The sequence below is a fragment of the Schistocerca cancellata genome, chromosome 1, assembly GCF_023864275.1.
Source record: "Schistocerca cancellata isolate TAMUIC-IGC-003103 chromosome 1, iqSchCanc2.1, whole genome shotgun sequence".
NCBI classification, from domain to species: Eukaryota; Metazoa; Arthropoda; class Insecta; order Orthoptera; family Acrididae; genus Schistocerca; species Schistocerca cancellata.
The window spans coordinates 802,757,553-802,772,996 of NC_064626.1; the positions used below are offsets into that span (position 1 = coordinate 802,757,553).

General features: G+C 40.9%; 1 protein-coding gene across 1 annotated transcript in view; it reads right to left on the reverse strand.

Annotated features, from left to right (window-relative positions):
• LOC126187923 (cytosolic carboxypeptidase-like protein 5) overlaps positions 1–11,169 on the reverse strand; it is a 164,263-nt gene extending 153,094 nt beyond the window's left edge. The window contains exons 1-2 of the mRNA XM_049929288.1: positions 10,831–11,169; positions 10,562–10,698 (exon numbers count right to left, since the gene is read on the reverse strand). Of these exons, the coding sequence (XP_049785245.1) occupies positions 10,562–10,652 (91 nt within the window). The 5' untranslated portion in view covers positions 10,653–10,698; positions 10,831–11,169. The remainder of the gene's footprint in view (positions 1–10,561; positions 10,699–10,830) is intronic.
• Positions 11,170–15,444: the final 4,275 nt, after the last annotated feature.

Below are 15,444 nucleotides of genomic sequence, written 5' to 3' on the forward strand. Positions count from 1 at the left end.
TCGTCAAATATATTTGACAAAGATGTTTGACGTGGCACTAAAAAGGGGTATTACACTGTCATCATATTTTTTGTCAAAGTTCAAGCTGGCTGACAACAACAACTTGTTATTGAGTGCAGCAGTTGCATGTACCACAATTGCACTGTGTGCACATGCAGAAGAGAAACGGGGGAAAAAAAGGAAACGTACCTGAGTGAAGCCATGGGTTTTACGGCAACACGATAAAAGCATTCAACAAAACTTGTTATGTGAGCTTATAGAGGAGGACATCAACTCGTACATCAATTACTTAAGAATGGATGAGCATACATTTCTGTATGCGCTCAGTGAAGTGTATCCCCATATCACAAAGCACAATACTCACTTAAGAACTGATATTTCTGCAGAAGACTGTAACACTCCGATTCCCAGCTACAGGAGAGGGTTAAGTTAGGTTAGGTCAGGTCAGGTCTCCAATCTTCTTAATCTATTTTTGTATTCAGGGTGCCTCACATTGTAAAGTGCCTCATCAGCTTCATACATCTCTATTAATTTTGTAGTTGTCGGTACACACCAATTGTATTTACCAGCAATGTTTATAAAAACACTACAGATGACAGAACGCTGCTCCGATGCTAGTGCTCCACGTGGTAACATGTCACATTGCAGAGAACAGAAGACAAGCGACTTCTTTGATCAAATCTACTGCGAGGCCCTACATTTTATCAAATATTTGACGACATTTGACAAAGTTCCCTATTACACCATCAAATTTCTTTGACAAAGATATTGGACAAAGAAATTTGATAGTGTAATACTGACCTTACACCAAGCGAGGCATTGTTTGGCATTTACCGACATGATTTGTGGCTTATGAGCAGCCACTCAACCGAGAGGTCCAAGTTTTCTCATCTCCTGCCTAACTGTCTTAGTACTTGCAGTGGATCCAAATGCAGTTAGGAATTCCTGTGTGGTGGTCTGGACAGATGTCTGCCTATTACACATTATGACCCTCTTCAACTGTTGGTGGTCTCATCAGTCAACAGATGAGGTCAGCCTGTACACTACTATGCTCTACATGTCCCTTCACATTTCCACTTCACTATCACACTGAAACGGTGAACCTACGTATGTTTAGGAGTGTGGAAATCTCGCATACAGACGTATGACACAAGTAACATCCAATCAACTGACCACGTTTGAAGTCCATGAGGTCCACAGAGCATCCCATTCTGCTCTCTCACAATGTCTAATGACTACTGAGGTCACTGATATGGAGTACCCGGCAGCAGGTGGCAGCACAATGCACCTAATATGAAAAAATATGTTTTTGGGGGTGTTCAGACATGTTTGATCACATAGTGTATTCTACTCAAACTGTTCGTCAAGGACCTCTTACTGTGTCTTCATCTAACATTTTGCCATGTGGAATCTTTGTAAAGTCACGTGTTCCAAAAAGTTAAGCAAGAGCAACACCTCATAATTATACTCTCTTCTTCAAAATTAGAGACTCAAGTGCTTGAAAGGTCACCAGAGTCCCCAGAGGATAAGAAACATTTTTCTCAGGCACTATCTTGAACAAGTCTGGTGACAACACTGAAGTGTGTGAAGTGATCCATGAGGTCAGAAGATAGAGAATCAAATGTGTCTTAAATATAGTTGGGGTTTCACAGTTTTTAAACTTACACACTGAAAGGTGACCTCAAGGTGACATGAACTGCAGCAAAATGTGCTCATTCTTCTTTGAATAATAATTGATCAATAAAGCTATAGGGTTCTCACTTGCACCTACACTGCTGCTGACAGTTTGATGTAACTCTCACTCCCCCCCCTTACTTCACAGTCATAAGTACTGATGAACCAGGGATATATACTTAGGATCAATGAAATTAAATGCTGTAGTAATATTTGCAACAAATAAAGCCATTCTCTTAATCACAATCACAACGCACCTCAGCTGCTACATCATCTTTATACTCTGATGAAATTGTATGTACAAATTTTTTCCATTGGTTCAACCAACCACTGAGCAGTTCAGCATTATAATAACGTGCATCTGTAAAACTCACATGCTACAAAGAATTTTCTGTCAACGTGTAACAACCTATTGTCCCATACCCTGAGTACTCACTTGGCCTTAACACTTCATGATTATATTCTCTACTTTAAAATGAAATTCAACTTTAAACTGTAGCTTATAAACTAAAATCAAATATCAAATGGAATCACAACTGTTACTGAGCACATAGCAGCTGGTTAGCTGTCTTCCAGCAGTGCTTCTAACAATGGAAAATTCACTGTAATCACTGTTAAAAAAGATGAGATATCATGACAATGGCAGTAGAGATTTGGGTGAGATTTCCCACACCGAAACACAGATCAGTCAAAGGTTGAAGTGCAAAAAGAATGTAAAATACCCCTAAATGAAGCAGCTACAAATCTTTTCTCCCTACATAACAACAAATAAAATGCACTTGTCCACATTTTAGCAACTACTGTTTTAGTAATTTCTGAGATATTAGTTGCTTCCTGAATAGCCACTTCAGTGTCACTGTACATGCAGCAACTAATTTCAATCTGTACATATCAAGGAAACCTGTACAGTGGCAAAGTGAATTACAGGAAGTTAATGGGATTCTATTAGTAACATACACAGCTGACTAGATCTGCAACATCAGAACATTAACATGATGACTGCCACAAGGCTGCTGGTGGCCATAGCAGAGCTTCACTCCTGACAGCTTGACCTGGCCCGGCAATGAAACATTCATCGTACATATATGGCAGTCAATGTGTTAACAAAATTTTACTTACTGTGTGTATATAGAGTGAAAACTTTTATATGCAAAGTAACAACTTCTGGCAGCAAAAACGGCTCTATCCTGCCTAGGCATCAGATCGAACTGAGCTTGGATGAAAGGTAGAGGAACACCATTCTATGCTGCTTCAACTCCTTGTTACTATTCATCAATCATAGTAGCTGGCAAGTGAATGTGAGTCAGACTCTTGGTCACTTATGATCAGGTTTTCAGTGAGAAGAGAGATATGGATAAAATGCTGGCCAGGACAATAGTTGAACACCGTACGTATTCAGTCAAGTCAAGACTGCATGGAAAACATGTCAACTTGCATTTTCTTCTTGAGAGATAATGTCATGGAGGCCTCGAAGATAGCCACCAGCCTTAAAAAATCAAAAATGTAGTGTGAACAAGATGTGGTAGTGTAGTGTATCCTACGAAACTTCATATCATTATGTTTGGCTCTATGGCAACGATAATCTGGCAATGTCAGTTCTCCTTCAAAGCCTCTACATATGAAGAACTAGGAGTCTTCTGTAAAGTTGGCATGGGGCCATTCCTGTAACTAGTATTGTCACTGGGTGCACCACTTTTGGCATACATCTCTCTGCTGTCATGTCGAGGGAAGCCACAAAAAATGATTGCCATACTAACAGTCCACGCACTGCAGATGTTGTTGCACATATTGTGTAGAGACTCATCTTGCCGCACACAAGCCAATTTCCTGACACAAAATTATGTGATGTGGCTGTAAACTCTGCATGGTCAAGCAAACAATGTGTGTCCTCTTAAGCACTCGTCACAAACAGCATTGTGCATGGAATATGAATTCCACATTCGTGTGACAAATGCAGGATCCTGATGAATGTAGGCAGTGGTATCATAGAAAATAAACAAACAGTTTTGACAGACCATGACCCTGTCACAGTTGAATTATAACACATGGTACATGGTTTTCCTTCTTATATGACACATAATAAGATCTTACAAACAATGAACATTCAAATGCCATTGCTGAATGAGAACCATACTATGTAATCTTTCCTTATGCACGCTAAGTAGAACACTATCTGTCAGATGCATCTGGAAAATCTACACACTTATGTTCATGTGTCATCATGTTTGAGACCCTTAATTTAACCGAAATTCACTATGCTACAGGTCAGTATTAAACTGTACTTCTGGTACTATAAATACCTCAAGTTTGTGGATCAGAGCTTTGTTGTAGTTTCATTAGGACAGAGTGTCAGAAATTGAATATTGTTGAAGTTTCATATAGTGGAGACAATGGGGGTGAGAGAGGAATTGAATTTTATTTTATTTCGGAGTATAATTTCAGAAAAACAATCTTACACAAAAGGTTGTTTGGCGCCATCTAACCAGCATAATACTTGGTAATGTTAGTTGCACTGGATAAGATGGCATGGGAAATTTGCCTGTGAACTGAAGTAGTAAAATAATTATGAGAAATGAAGGCTCAGATGAGACAAAGTTTTGTGTAATGAATCAGGATGCAAACATATGTTCACCACAAATGGAAAGACTGTAGGAGGAAATGTGATGTTTGTGAAAAGGAAGAAAACTGTCAAAATGGATGTGAGTTTATTCTGGGTGTAACAAGAGCACAAGCATATACTAGTTGCCAGTAAGATGTTTCACTGTTTGATATGCTCCACATGTACAGGGTTATTACAAATGATTGAAGCGATTTCACAGCTCTACAATAACTTTATTATTTTCACAATGCTTTGCACACACATACAAAAACTCAAAAAGTTTTTTTAGGCATTCACAAATGTTCGATATCTGCCCCTTTAGTGATTCGGCAGACATCAAGCCGATAATCAAGTTCCTCCCACAATCGGCGCAGCATGTCCCCATCAATGAGTTCGAAAGCACTGTTGATGCGAGCTCGCAGTTCTGGCACGTTTCTTGGTAGAGATGGTTTAAACACTGAATCTTTCACATAACCCCACAGAAAGAAATCGCATGGGGTTAAGTCGGGAGAGCGTGGAGGCCATGACATGAATTGCTGATCATAATCTCCACCACGACCGATCCATTGGTTTTCCAATCTCCTGTTTAAGAAATGCCGAACATCATGATGGAAGTGTGGTGGAGCACCATCCTGTTGAAAGATGAAGTCGGCGCTGTCGCTCTCCAGTTGTGGCATGAGCCAATTTTCCAGCATGTCCAGATACACGTGTCCTGTAACGTTTTTTTCGCAGAAGAAAAAGGGGCCGTAAACTTTAAACCGTGAGATTGCACAAAACACGTTAACTTTTGGTGAATTGCGAATTTGCTGCACGAATGTGTGAGGATTCTCTACCGCCCAGATTCTCACATTGTGTCTGTTCACTTCACCATTAAGAAAAAATGTTGCTTCATCACTGAAAACAAGTTTCGCACTGAACGCATCCTCTTCCATGAGCTGTTGCAACCGCGCCGAAAATTCAAAGCGTTTGACTTTGTCATCGGGTGTCAGGGCTTGTAGCAATTGTAAACGGTAAGGCTCCTGCTTTAGCCTTTTTCGTAAGATTTTCCAAACCATTGGCTGTGGTACGTTTAGCTCCCTGCTTGCTTTATTCATTGGCTTCCGCGGGCTACGCGTGAAACTTGCCCGCACGCGTTCAACCGTTTCTTTGCTCACTGCAGGCCGACCCGTTGATTTCCCCTTACAGAGGCATCCAGAAGCTTTAAACTGCGCATACCATCGCCGAATGGAGTTAGCAGTTGGTGGATTTTTGTTGAACTTCGTCCTGAAGTGTCGTTGCACTGTTATGACTGACTGATGTGAGTACATTTCAAGTACGACATACGCTTTCTCGGCTCCTGTCGCCATTTTGTCTCACTGCACTCTCGAGCGCTCTGGCGGCAGAAACCTGAAGTGCGGCTTCAGCTGAACAAAACTTTATGAGTTTTTCTACGTATCTGTAGTGTGTTGTGACCATATGTCAATGAATGGAGCTACAGTGAATTTATGAAATCGCTTCAATCATTTGTAATAGCCGTATTTTTTAATACAGAGCACATAACAGTAATCACATGCTTCAAAACCAAGCACACAGTCAAATTGTGATGTAATAATTGTCCCAATAACTTAAAGTCTTTACACCCAGGATCAATTTACCAAAGCCAAATCCTGTGAAATTCCACATGCTGTTTCAATACAATGTTAAAAAACCCAAAGAATAGTATAATAGCCATGACTCTTAAGTTTTGCTGTGCCGCTAATAACAAAAACAACACTATCAACAAGCCATTAACTTGTCATGTATGCAACTGGAACTGTGATAAAGTAAAAAATAACATGACTATGACCATAATCTCCTAAGGTAGAATGAGACTCATCTGTAACACCAAATGTACTAGAGTAGTGAGCACATAATACATCACGTGGTGGGATGTGTGGAAGAGCAGAACAGAGTAGCACATAACCAACTAGACAACAACATTTAAAGACTGGCACTGTTTGTTGTGTAAACATAGTGTGCAAGTTGAACATTTAGTTTCACATTACTGCACATATGGTGATGGTTAATTTGCCTTTTTTTAAACACACACACACACACACACACACACACACACACGTGCTCTGGAGAACAAGATTTGCGCTATCATGTTTTAGTTCTCACACTGACTGTCCACTGCCTCTATAACATAGCAAGCAGTTATCTACACTAAAGTAATTGTTTGTGCACTAGGAATATTTTTAACGGAAATAAGGAAGCATCTGATCCCGCCCGTCTGCTTTGACCCATGACGTCACAAATATGGCGGAAACGACCATAAACCACGATAACAATATGGCACATATAAAGTAGTTACATACACATTATGAGGACAAAAATACATCAAAAACCAAACAACACACGTTCCACAAAAAGCCTAATGACACTAAGAGGACAAGCGCGGGAAATAGGGTTTTTTTTGGGTGGGGACAAAGTAAATATAAACTTTTGTAGACACCCACCCCCATACAAAACCACGCAAAACGACGAAAAAAACCTACATCACAAAACTCCCCAAATACCACTAAACACAATATCACCTGGAATCGAACACTTCCCTTGACCTATATAGCTCAACAGCAGCTCCCGATCCCATAAATTGGGATCGAACACTTCCCTTGACCTATATAGCTCAACAGCAGCTCCTCATAAATTGGGATCGAACACTTCCCTTGACATATATAGCTCAAAAACATCTGCAGATGCCAACATTCACAGCCACACATTGGGGTCAAACACTTCCCTTGACCTGTTATCCTTACGACATCTCCACATACAGCCATCCCTGGTCCGAGATGCCGGAACTTTAAGTAAGCCTCATTTCTTCACGACATACTGAACACTTCACGACTTCATCCAAAAATCCAAATAGTTGAAGAAATTTTATTAGAGACAACGCACTGTCCCCCATCATAGCCGACAACCGAAAACTGTTGACCCTGTCAGTCACATCCCCACCTACCAAAGACATAAAAAAAGCAATTTACCAAAATTCACACACAGCGCCACACTCGCAAACTAAACCAAAAACATCACCCAACACACCACCAGAGCACCACCGATCGCATCAAAACGGCACCTACAAACACACCACTCTCACAAACTAAATTCCGTGCCATCGTGACGTCACAAACCACAACAGCCTTACGTCACGGGTCAAAGCCGACGGGTGGGATCGGACGCTTCGGTCGACCCTTTTTAACTGATGATTTGTCATGACAATAATGAATCTGTTAGTGTCTTTTAAGGTAATTATTTTGATGGATAATTTTGTGCAGAATAAATATGGATAGTCTGCTCACTAAGCCACACAGCAGACAGTGATGTGGAAGTCTGTAACCCTATGGTCTAAATGCATTTCTAACCACACAAAGACTGACAGTAAAATGACAATATGAATTTGAGGCACTTGACTGGCACACAATCCAGATCCCAGTCGGAGATTTAGATGCACTTGGGCCTGACGTAAAAACAGCTGTGCTTGGCATTATCCATGTACCTCACTAAACTCTTCAGGTTCTGGCAGGACTGAACACTGCACAACAGAACAGGGAGGAAATTCAGGTGAAGTTAAAAATATTGTCATCATATTAAAACAAAGTCAGACAGACTAGTAAAGTGTGTTTTAAAATTAAACAAAAATACTGCATTAAATTCGAGTATAGGCATCAACATGTTCACATTCTGATGAATATGTGGGAGATCTATAGCAAATTACAGACGTATAAATGATAAGACAATTCGATTAAAAGTTGATAATGACTACAGAGATTCTTTAGTGAGAAACCTTGATTCTGGTGGCCAAAATGACAGGTGGTTGTACTACTACTACTACTGCTAAAATAGAAAATTCTATTGAGAAAGTAGTTAAGAGCACAAAGATGTATGAAGGATCGTCAGGGCTTAACTCTAGAATCTGCAGTCTCCACGACAACCAAGAGAAATGCTTAAGAGACTAATACGCCTAGCTTTCAGAACACTGTATTCTTTCTTCTGAGCAGAATGAGGGATTTGTTAGATGAGATGAAGAGTGGAGAAGGGAATCAGTTCACTCAGACCCTAGATTTCCTCCCTAGAGAACGAACAATTTTCTGAAAACTTGGCACATTGTTTTTTGTTGTACGTATTTCTACTGCCAGTGCTGAGAGTTGGCAACATTTCAGTCTCCCTGTGATTTTAAAAAAAGGTTAGAGTGTAAAATTTGCAAAGGAGGAGATAGTTGTCCTAACACACACACTTCCTAAGAAAAGTAAACAGAAAATTGAATTTGCAGGAACTGAATGTAATTAAAAATAAAACTGTTATAGTACGAAAGTTCTGGTAGAATGAACATACCTGGAGTAAAGGAGACCACTCACTATAAGGCAGAAGAGTTGAATAGAAATTTTGGTGTGTGTGTGTGTGTGTGTGTGTGTGTGTGTGTGTGTGTGTGTGTCTCTCTCAATGATTCTGCAAGTGGTCACTTTTACTCCAAAAGTATGTTCACAAAAATAAAACTGACTACATCCAGCAAATAATACAAAAATCACACAGGATGCAAAGGTCCTAAACCACATTTGAATTGCAAGTGATAATGGACCCTTAAGGTACAAAGTAGAAACAGATAAAAAGCAAAAATGAAAGAGGCTCATCACACAGGAAGTCAGATATGTAGACTATGATAATTTATCTATGAACAAAAAGCTTGTAGGCCTAAGGTTGAAATAAACAATAGCTTCAACACCTCACAATACAAAGAATATCCAGACAGCCAAAACAGGCAATTAAGCCTACTTCACAAATGTATTAATGAAGATGGCAAAATATGTTTCATTTATAAAGAAGGCAAACAAAAAGAAACCTTCACAAAGAATAAGACAATTTTTAAAGGACAAGAGTTATAAGCATATGCCTATAATAACAGAAAAATTCTTGAGTATGCTAAACTAAAATATTTGGGACTGTATCCTGTAAGATGGAAGAAGGAAATGAAAATTTTAGAAGATAGAAACTGAAGAAAAGAAAGGAAGATTAGGGTTTAACAGCCTGCCGGCAATAAGGTCACTAGAAACGGAGCACAAGGTCAAGGACTGAGGAGAAAATTGGTCCTTACCTTTCAAAGGAACCTTCCCAGCATTGACAGGGTGCAATTTAGGAAAATCATGGAAAACGTAATATGGATTATGGTGGGGAAGATATGAACCTCCCAAAAGAGAGTCCACTGTGCTAACCAAGAGAGAACTGAAAACAAAGAGCATGAAGAAAATAAAGTGACATTGGGCAGATACCAAAGTTGGCATGCCAGGTAGCAAAGTACAACAGGCAACAGAGAGAAACCTGCACGAATATTTGACAATTTCTTTTGTGTTTTTCATAAGTAATGACAGGAAGTAGAAAAACAGCTGATAATGTAAACAATGACAGTATGGAAGTAATGAAATATGAAGGAAAACCTGTGGCTAACTTTCCAATAGTAAATTCTATTTTCTCATTAAACTATCATCATAACTAAAGGAGACTATGAGAAGTTTATGTTCTCTTCTATACAATTTTCTAATACTTCTGCCTAGGTCTGAGATATGTTATGATCCTTCCCCTGGTATGTTTCATAATTGTATGTGTATGTAACATGCAACAAACAGATCTATTAAATAATATGTTCATCAATGTGCCTGGTGATTTTAGTTAATTATAAAGAAAACAGTATTAAACCTGAAGCAAATCTTGGAAAGAACAGATACTGTTGTAAATTACAATTATGTGAGCCACTTGCAAAATAAGGTTTGAATCTACGGATAATTATGTACAAAGCTATTGAAACTGTGAGTGAATGATGGGAACAACGAATATAGATTTTGGCCACCAGATCACTTAGCACCACAACCAAGATTTCAGGAGAGATAACCACTACACACTATCAAATATGCCATTTTGGTTTGCTATTTTTCAAATATTATTATAAGGATTGTGTATGGATAAAATAATATATGATGGGGCAAGAAGTAGCTTCAAATGTCTCTGGATTTCACAAATGAAAGATCACTTTCTTGATGTGGCATCTTGAGTTGAGAAATTATTATATACACAGCACTTTATCAAAGCTCATACCATTTCTTTAATGCTTTTGCAACATACACACACAAAGAACAGAGCAGGCTACTCTATATGTGTGTCGCTATTTCTGTATTTATGAGTGTCAGCAATCAATACAATATGGTAAATTTCCAATAACGATAGACAACTGATACAAACGGAGAACTTGGAATATTAATACAATAAAGCGAAACTGCGCACCATGGAACTTCTGTGGTACTAACTCAACACGAGCCAGATTTCCGGAGTCGAAATTCGATAAAAATGTAAATCCTCCACATTCGACGTCCATGGCATATGGTTAAACAGTAAGCTTAAACATGGATCTTGCTTCATTTCTGTAAGAGAGAGAAAAACCGATAACGTTTAATTAAGTACAGAATTTAAACATTTTCGCTTTCAAATACGAGGGAAATGTAGATAAACAACTCAAGCGCAACAAAGTGCATTCAGCTAAGTGAAAATCTTACACATAAAACAAGGTTTCTTTTCCTTCAGGCGGTGTCACCATCATACAAGTAAACAATACATTATTCCAGCAAATGATCACAATGCTAACGTGTTGGCTAGTCACTCATAACAGCTTTCAGAATTTCACCACAAAAAATAAAACACGAATACACACAATCGGTTACTTTTGACGAGTTATTTCTGTAGCCAGATGTATTCCTTTTTAAAATAAATAGTATCAAAATTTCGATACACAAGTCCACGGACCATACCCAATCCCATCCTCTCCTATACAATCAAAACATAACACGCCATATTCCATGTAGTTGTTTTCTGTTATAGGGCGATTTGCGATAGTATCGAATTACGATTATTTACTACTGCAATTGTAATACTCGCTGTGACCAGAGGAAATGATAGCTTCTTAAAAATTAAATACATACACTTAATTTAAGGATGAAACTTACTGCTCTATTTACTGCCTTAATAGACTCCAACCTCATTAACGTCTACTACGAAATACAGTATCAGATTTATATACAATTTACAATATCTTTCTTTTTTTTAAATTGCGATATGTCGCATGAGAGAAAGCAATTCTCTGCATTTTCCATGTCAGTATGAAATTAAAGACATCTACTACTTTACCGCTGTGTCATTACCGTTAACTTTTTGCCCTCGGAATTACAGGAACAAATGGGAGATCCCCTGACGTTCGATTGTATTCATTTATTTATTTTTAGTTCTGTAATTCCTTGACCGAAGTATATCGCTATGATGTATTAGTCGACTACAATCTTGTAATAAGGTTTCCTCCAGGGTAGGAGTGGGCGAGTGGTTCTCTCCTGGAGGTTGACGATGGAAAGGAAGAAGAAGGCAGCCATTAGATGACAGGACACGTAACTGATGAACACAAACTGACGTGGTTCAGCACATCTGAAGTAGACAGGCTGCACATGACGGCAGGTGATCCCCAGGCCCCAGCACTCAAGTACGAGCGTGGCGATGCAGGCGTCTGCCGTTGATGGTAGCGGTGGCCGAACTATCGTATCATACTGGCAGATGGCGGCTGGCGGCTGCAGGGTGGCGGTATAGCAGTGGGGCGACGTTCCTGTGCCTCGGGGTGGACATTAGGGCAGCAGTTGTTGGTTCGCGCCCCAGTAGAGACAGTGTCATAGAAGCAGTGATAACCGACATGAGCCGTGTGTCATTGGATGGCCTAGCTGTGACGACTTGCTGACATGCTAGTCCTGGTGATTTAAATCCACTTTTCAAGGGCTGACAGTTGAGGAAGGCCCCCTGTATCGACACCGCACAGAAAAGTCTGGAGTGGGGTCAATGGCCTGGTGTGGCATAATCAGCATGTCGGTCGATCACGCGGCAGGAGTCTGCATGGCATCCCTCATCCACAAGCATCGGCTGCAGAAGCCCTGTCTGCTGATGCTCCTGAGTTCACAGGGCATTGAACGGTGGATTGAGGCCTGGTTTCAGTTTTTGAGCTGCAGTCCTGACAGTTGGTGTTTGAACCATTACATTTCTTCCCTTCTTAGATTAGTCTTGTCCATTGGATTCGTATTTTGTTGGTCTGACTGTAACAGAGACACTTTCACACCTATCCGTGTTTCTTCATTGTTTGAATAAGAATTTGGCGTGACCTCCTTCTCATTATATTTTATACTAAATACAGCATCTCATTCTTACACTACTTGAGCACTGACTTTCTGCAACCCTCTTTGCTTTTGTCGCTTTTTTTTCCCCTTTCACAACTTCTTATTGTTCATTGTGGTTGACTTACTTCTTCACAAGCACCAGCATGACTATCATGGATCAGCAGGTTCAATGAAAGTAAGAATAGGATTTGGGCAATTCTATGTCTCAGATGGCAGTACACAATACATATTACGCTCGAAATTACACAAACAGCACATGTATTAGGCCCTATGTTTATGAGTTGGTTGTGTCATTCATTTTGTTATGCCCCAGGATAGTATCCTCGGCGGACACTAAAAATTCGTCGAAGTTCTACCTTGGCAGCCCCTGAAAGCTGAACCGTCTTTGTCAATGACCAGTAGACTGCCAGCTATGGGGAAATGCTGAACAAGTTGCTGCACACACGAAAGCTAGAAAACTACTGCAGCACGGGAGAACAACCAAGTGCCCAAGTCTGCAAATGAAGCATAATGACATCTTGGAAGCCAAAAGATACTGTTATGCTAGTGACAAAGCAGAGAGCCGTAAGCAACGTTAGGTACAACACAACAGAAAATATTCAGCTGCCAAACCAGCAGAAAAGATTTATCTGGAAGATAAAGTTATGAAAGTCAGAAATGTGTGTGTGTGTGTGTGTGTGTGTGTGGTTTGAGTCACTAGAAGAGCTAACACTGAGGGAAAACCAGAACACATGACGTCATTGCCATACCCACCACCAGAGCGCCCACAGGAAGCGCCAACATAAATACTTCACCCTTCTTTACAAATGTCTGACTGCTGAGTGCTGACTGCCAACTGCCCAGTGCATATCTCAGTCCCTGTGTCAGTTGCAGCTATCCAGTGATAGAGGAGACTATGGAGGTCGACCCTCGGCCTGCCTAGCTGTCTTTGATTGCCTACGGAATCACGAGTCCCACTGGAGGGATGCTGCTGCTGACTGCTGCACTGCCAACTTCTGAGGCAATGCTGATGAGGTGCAGAGGCCGTCACCACGCTGAAGATCTGCTGGCGGCTTGACCCACATGACCTGGACACTGTCTGTCACCCGCCTTCGAGAGGGAGGGCCACTTCTGCTGCTCATTCCACTCCTGCGGCAGACACCAATGCTGCTCGCTCCTGTCTCCTAAACAGGAGCTGTGAGTCAACCCCTGCAAGCCAGCGAGTACTTTAGGTAGACCTGGAGACGTCAATCCTGAGTGCAAATTTCGGGGATAGCGAGAGCACTTTGGACCGTTACATAGAGCTAGAGGCCGCCGGCGTCCGAGTGTCAATGACTGGTCCGTGACAACACCACTACACTGGCGAAACTGCTAGTCGAATACATTCTGGCCTTCTGCTGCTGCTGAGGCCTGACTGTGACGTGGTGTTTTGAAGACAATCCTGTTGTACTGCCTCATAAATGTGTTGTTGTCAGTTATGTTTTCTTGGGGCTCTTGAGTGTAGCTGGAACCTCACCATCACATCCTGCCTGGCTCTCTCCTGACGACTTTAATATTCTTGGACTGGATTCCCATGCCTGATGTCAACAAATGTTTACCAGTGATACAGACATCTATACCTGGTATTACAGCCATACATCTAGGACAACAACAATCAACCATCTACGCAGCTTCAACGTGAGGTCAACAGCTACAAATTGAAGTTCGCAACAACGCAATGTGGTGAGTGATTGATATTTGTTTGCTTTCTTGTCTATATTTACTTATGGCTGTGTTGAGTTATAGGAAGCTCAACATTACATCAAAAGTGTCGTTTGTTAAATCGCAGGAACCTGGAGATTTGACTCAGTTCCATGGGAACACCAGAGAACTTTACTTGCAGCCAGTGAGGTGTCCACACTGTAATTTATCTGGGCATGACTTTCCCACATATTTAAGCTGTATCAGCTACCTGTAGTATGTATAGAAGGCTTGGTCACAAAGCACAACAGCGTGCAGAATCTCATTAAGGTACGATATGGCGTAAAGATTGAGTATAATTCATTTTTTTTTTTGCCTGTTGTATTTGTAGTTTCCTTCGTTTCTGGTGTTGGCAGATGGAATTTACACCAATGCCAGACACATGAGCAGCGTCTCTGAATGAAATGGTGGTAACTTTGAAGCGGCAAATAGCCATGTTTTTAGAACCTGCAACACGATAGTGGCAAGGCAATGAAGCATTGCATAGGAGAATAGAGCAATGGGAAGCCATTGGGACCCAAGGAATCCTTGATTCAGGAGGAAATAAAACTGTGTTCAGTGTACCTGGCCATTTCATCACAGCAGCTAACATCATAGTGCCATTTTCCGTAAAAGCATCCGAGGATGTATCTATTTTTATTAGTGACGTAAAGGCTGCCGCCAAAGTAGGGAGGGGGGAGAGAGGAAAATGGTCGGAAAAAATATCCTTGAATGTGTGTAGATTAAGGTCAGTGGGTGACACGAAAACGTGCATTATGTACAGCTAGACCCTCAGTAAGAAATTGGAAATTTGTGGTAAGGTCTTATGGGACCAAAATGCTGAGGCCATCAGTCCCTAAGCCTACACACTACTTAATCTAACTTAAACTAAATTACGCTATGGACAACACACACACCCATGCCCAAGGGAGGACTCGAACCTCCGACGGGGGGAGCCGCACGGACCACGACAAGGCGCCCCTTAGACTGCGCAGCTACCCCGCGCGCCCCTCAGTAAGGCCCAAACATTTGATGAACTGGCTAACGGTCCAGTACAGTGCTATCGGAAGCAGAACAGCGCGAGATTCTTTAGGGAAAAACTCATTGCACTATCGCAGAAATACGGCGGATTAGTGGAATCCTTCTCTGACGGATTAGGAAACTGAACTCGTAATTCTATGAACTTACGCAGAATGCAGAGGCCAATATACCGTGATCCTGCATGAGGCAGAGAAAAGAGCTCTGGACGTGTTTATAAGAGGTATA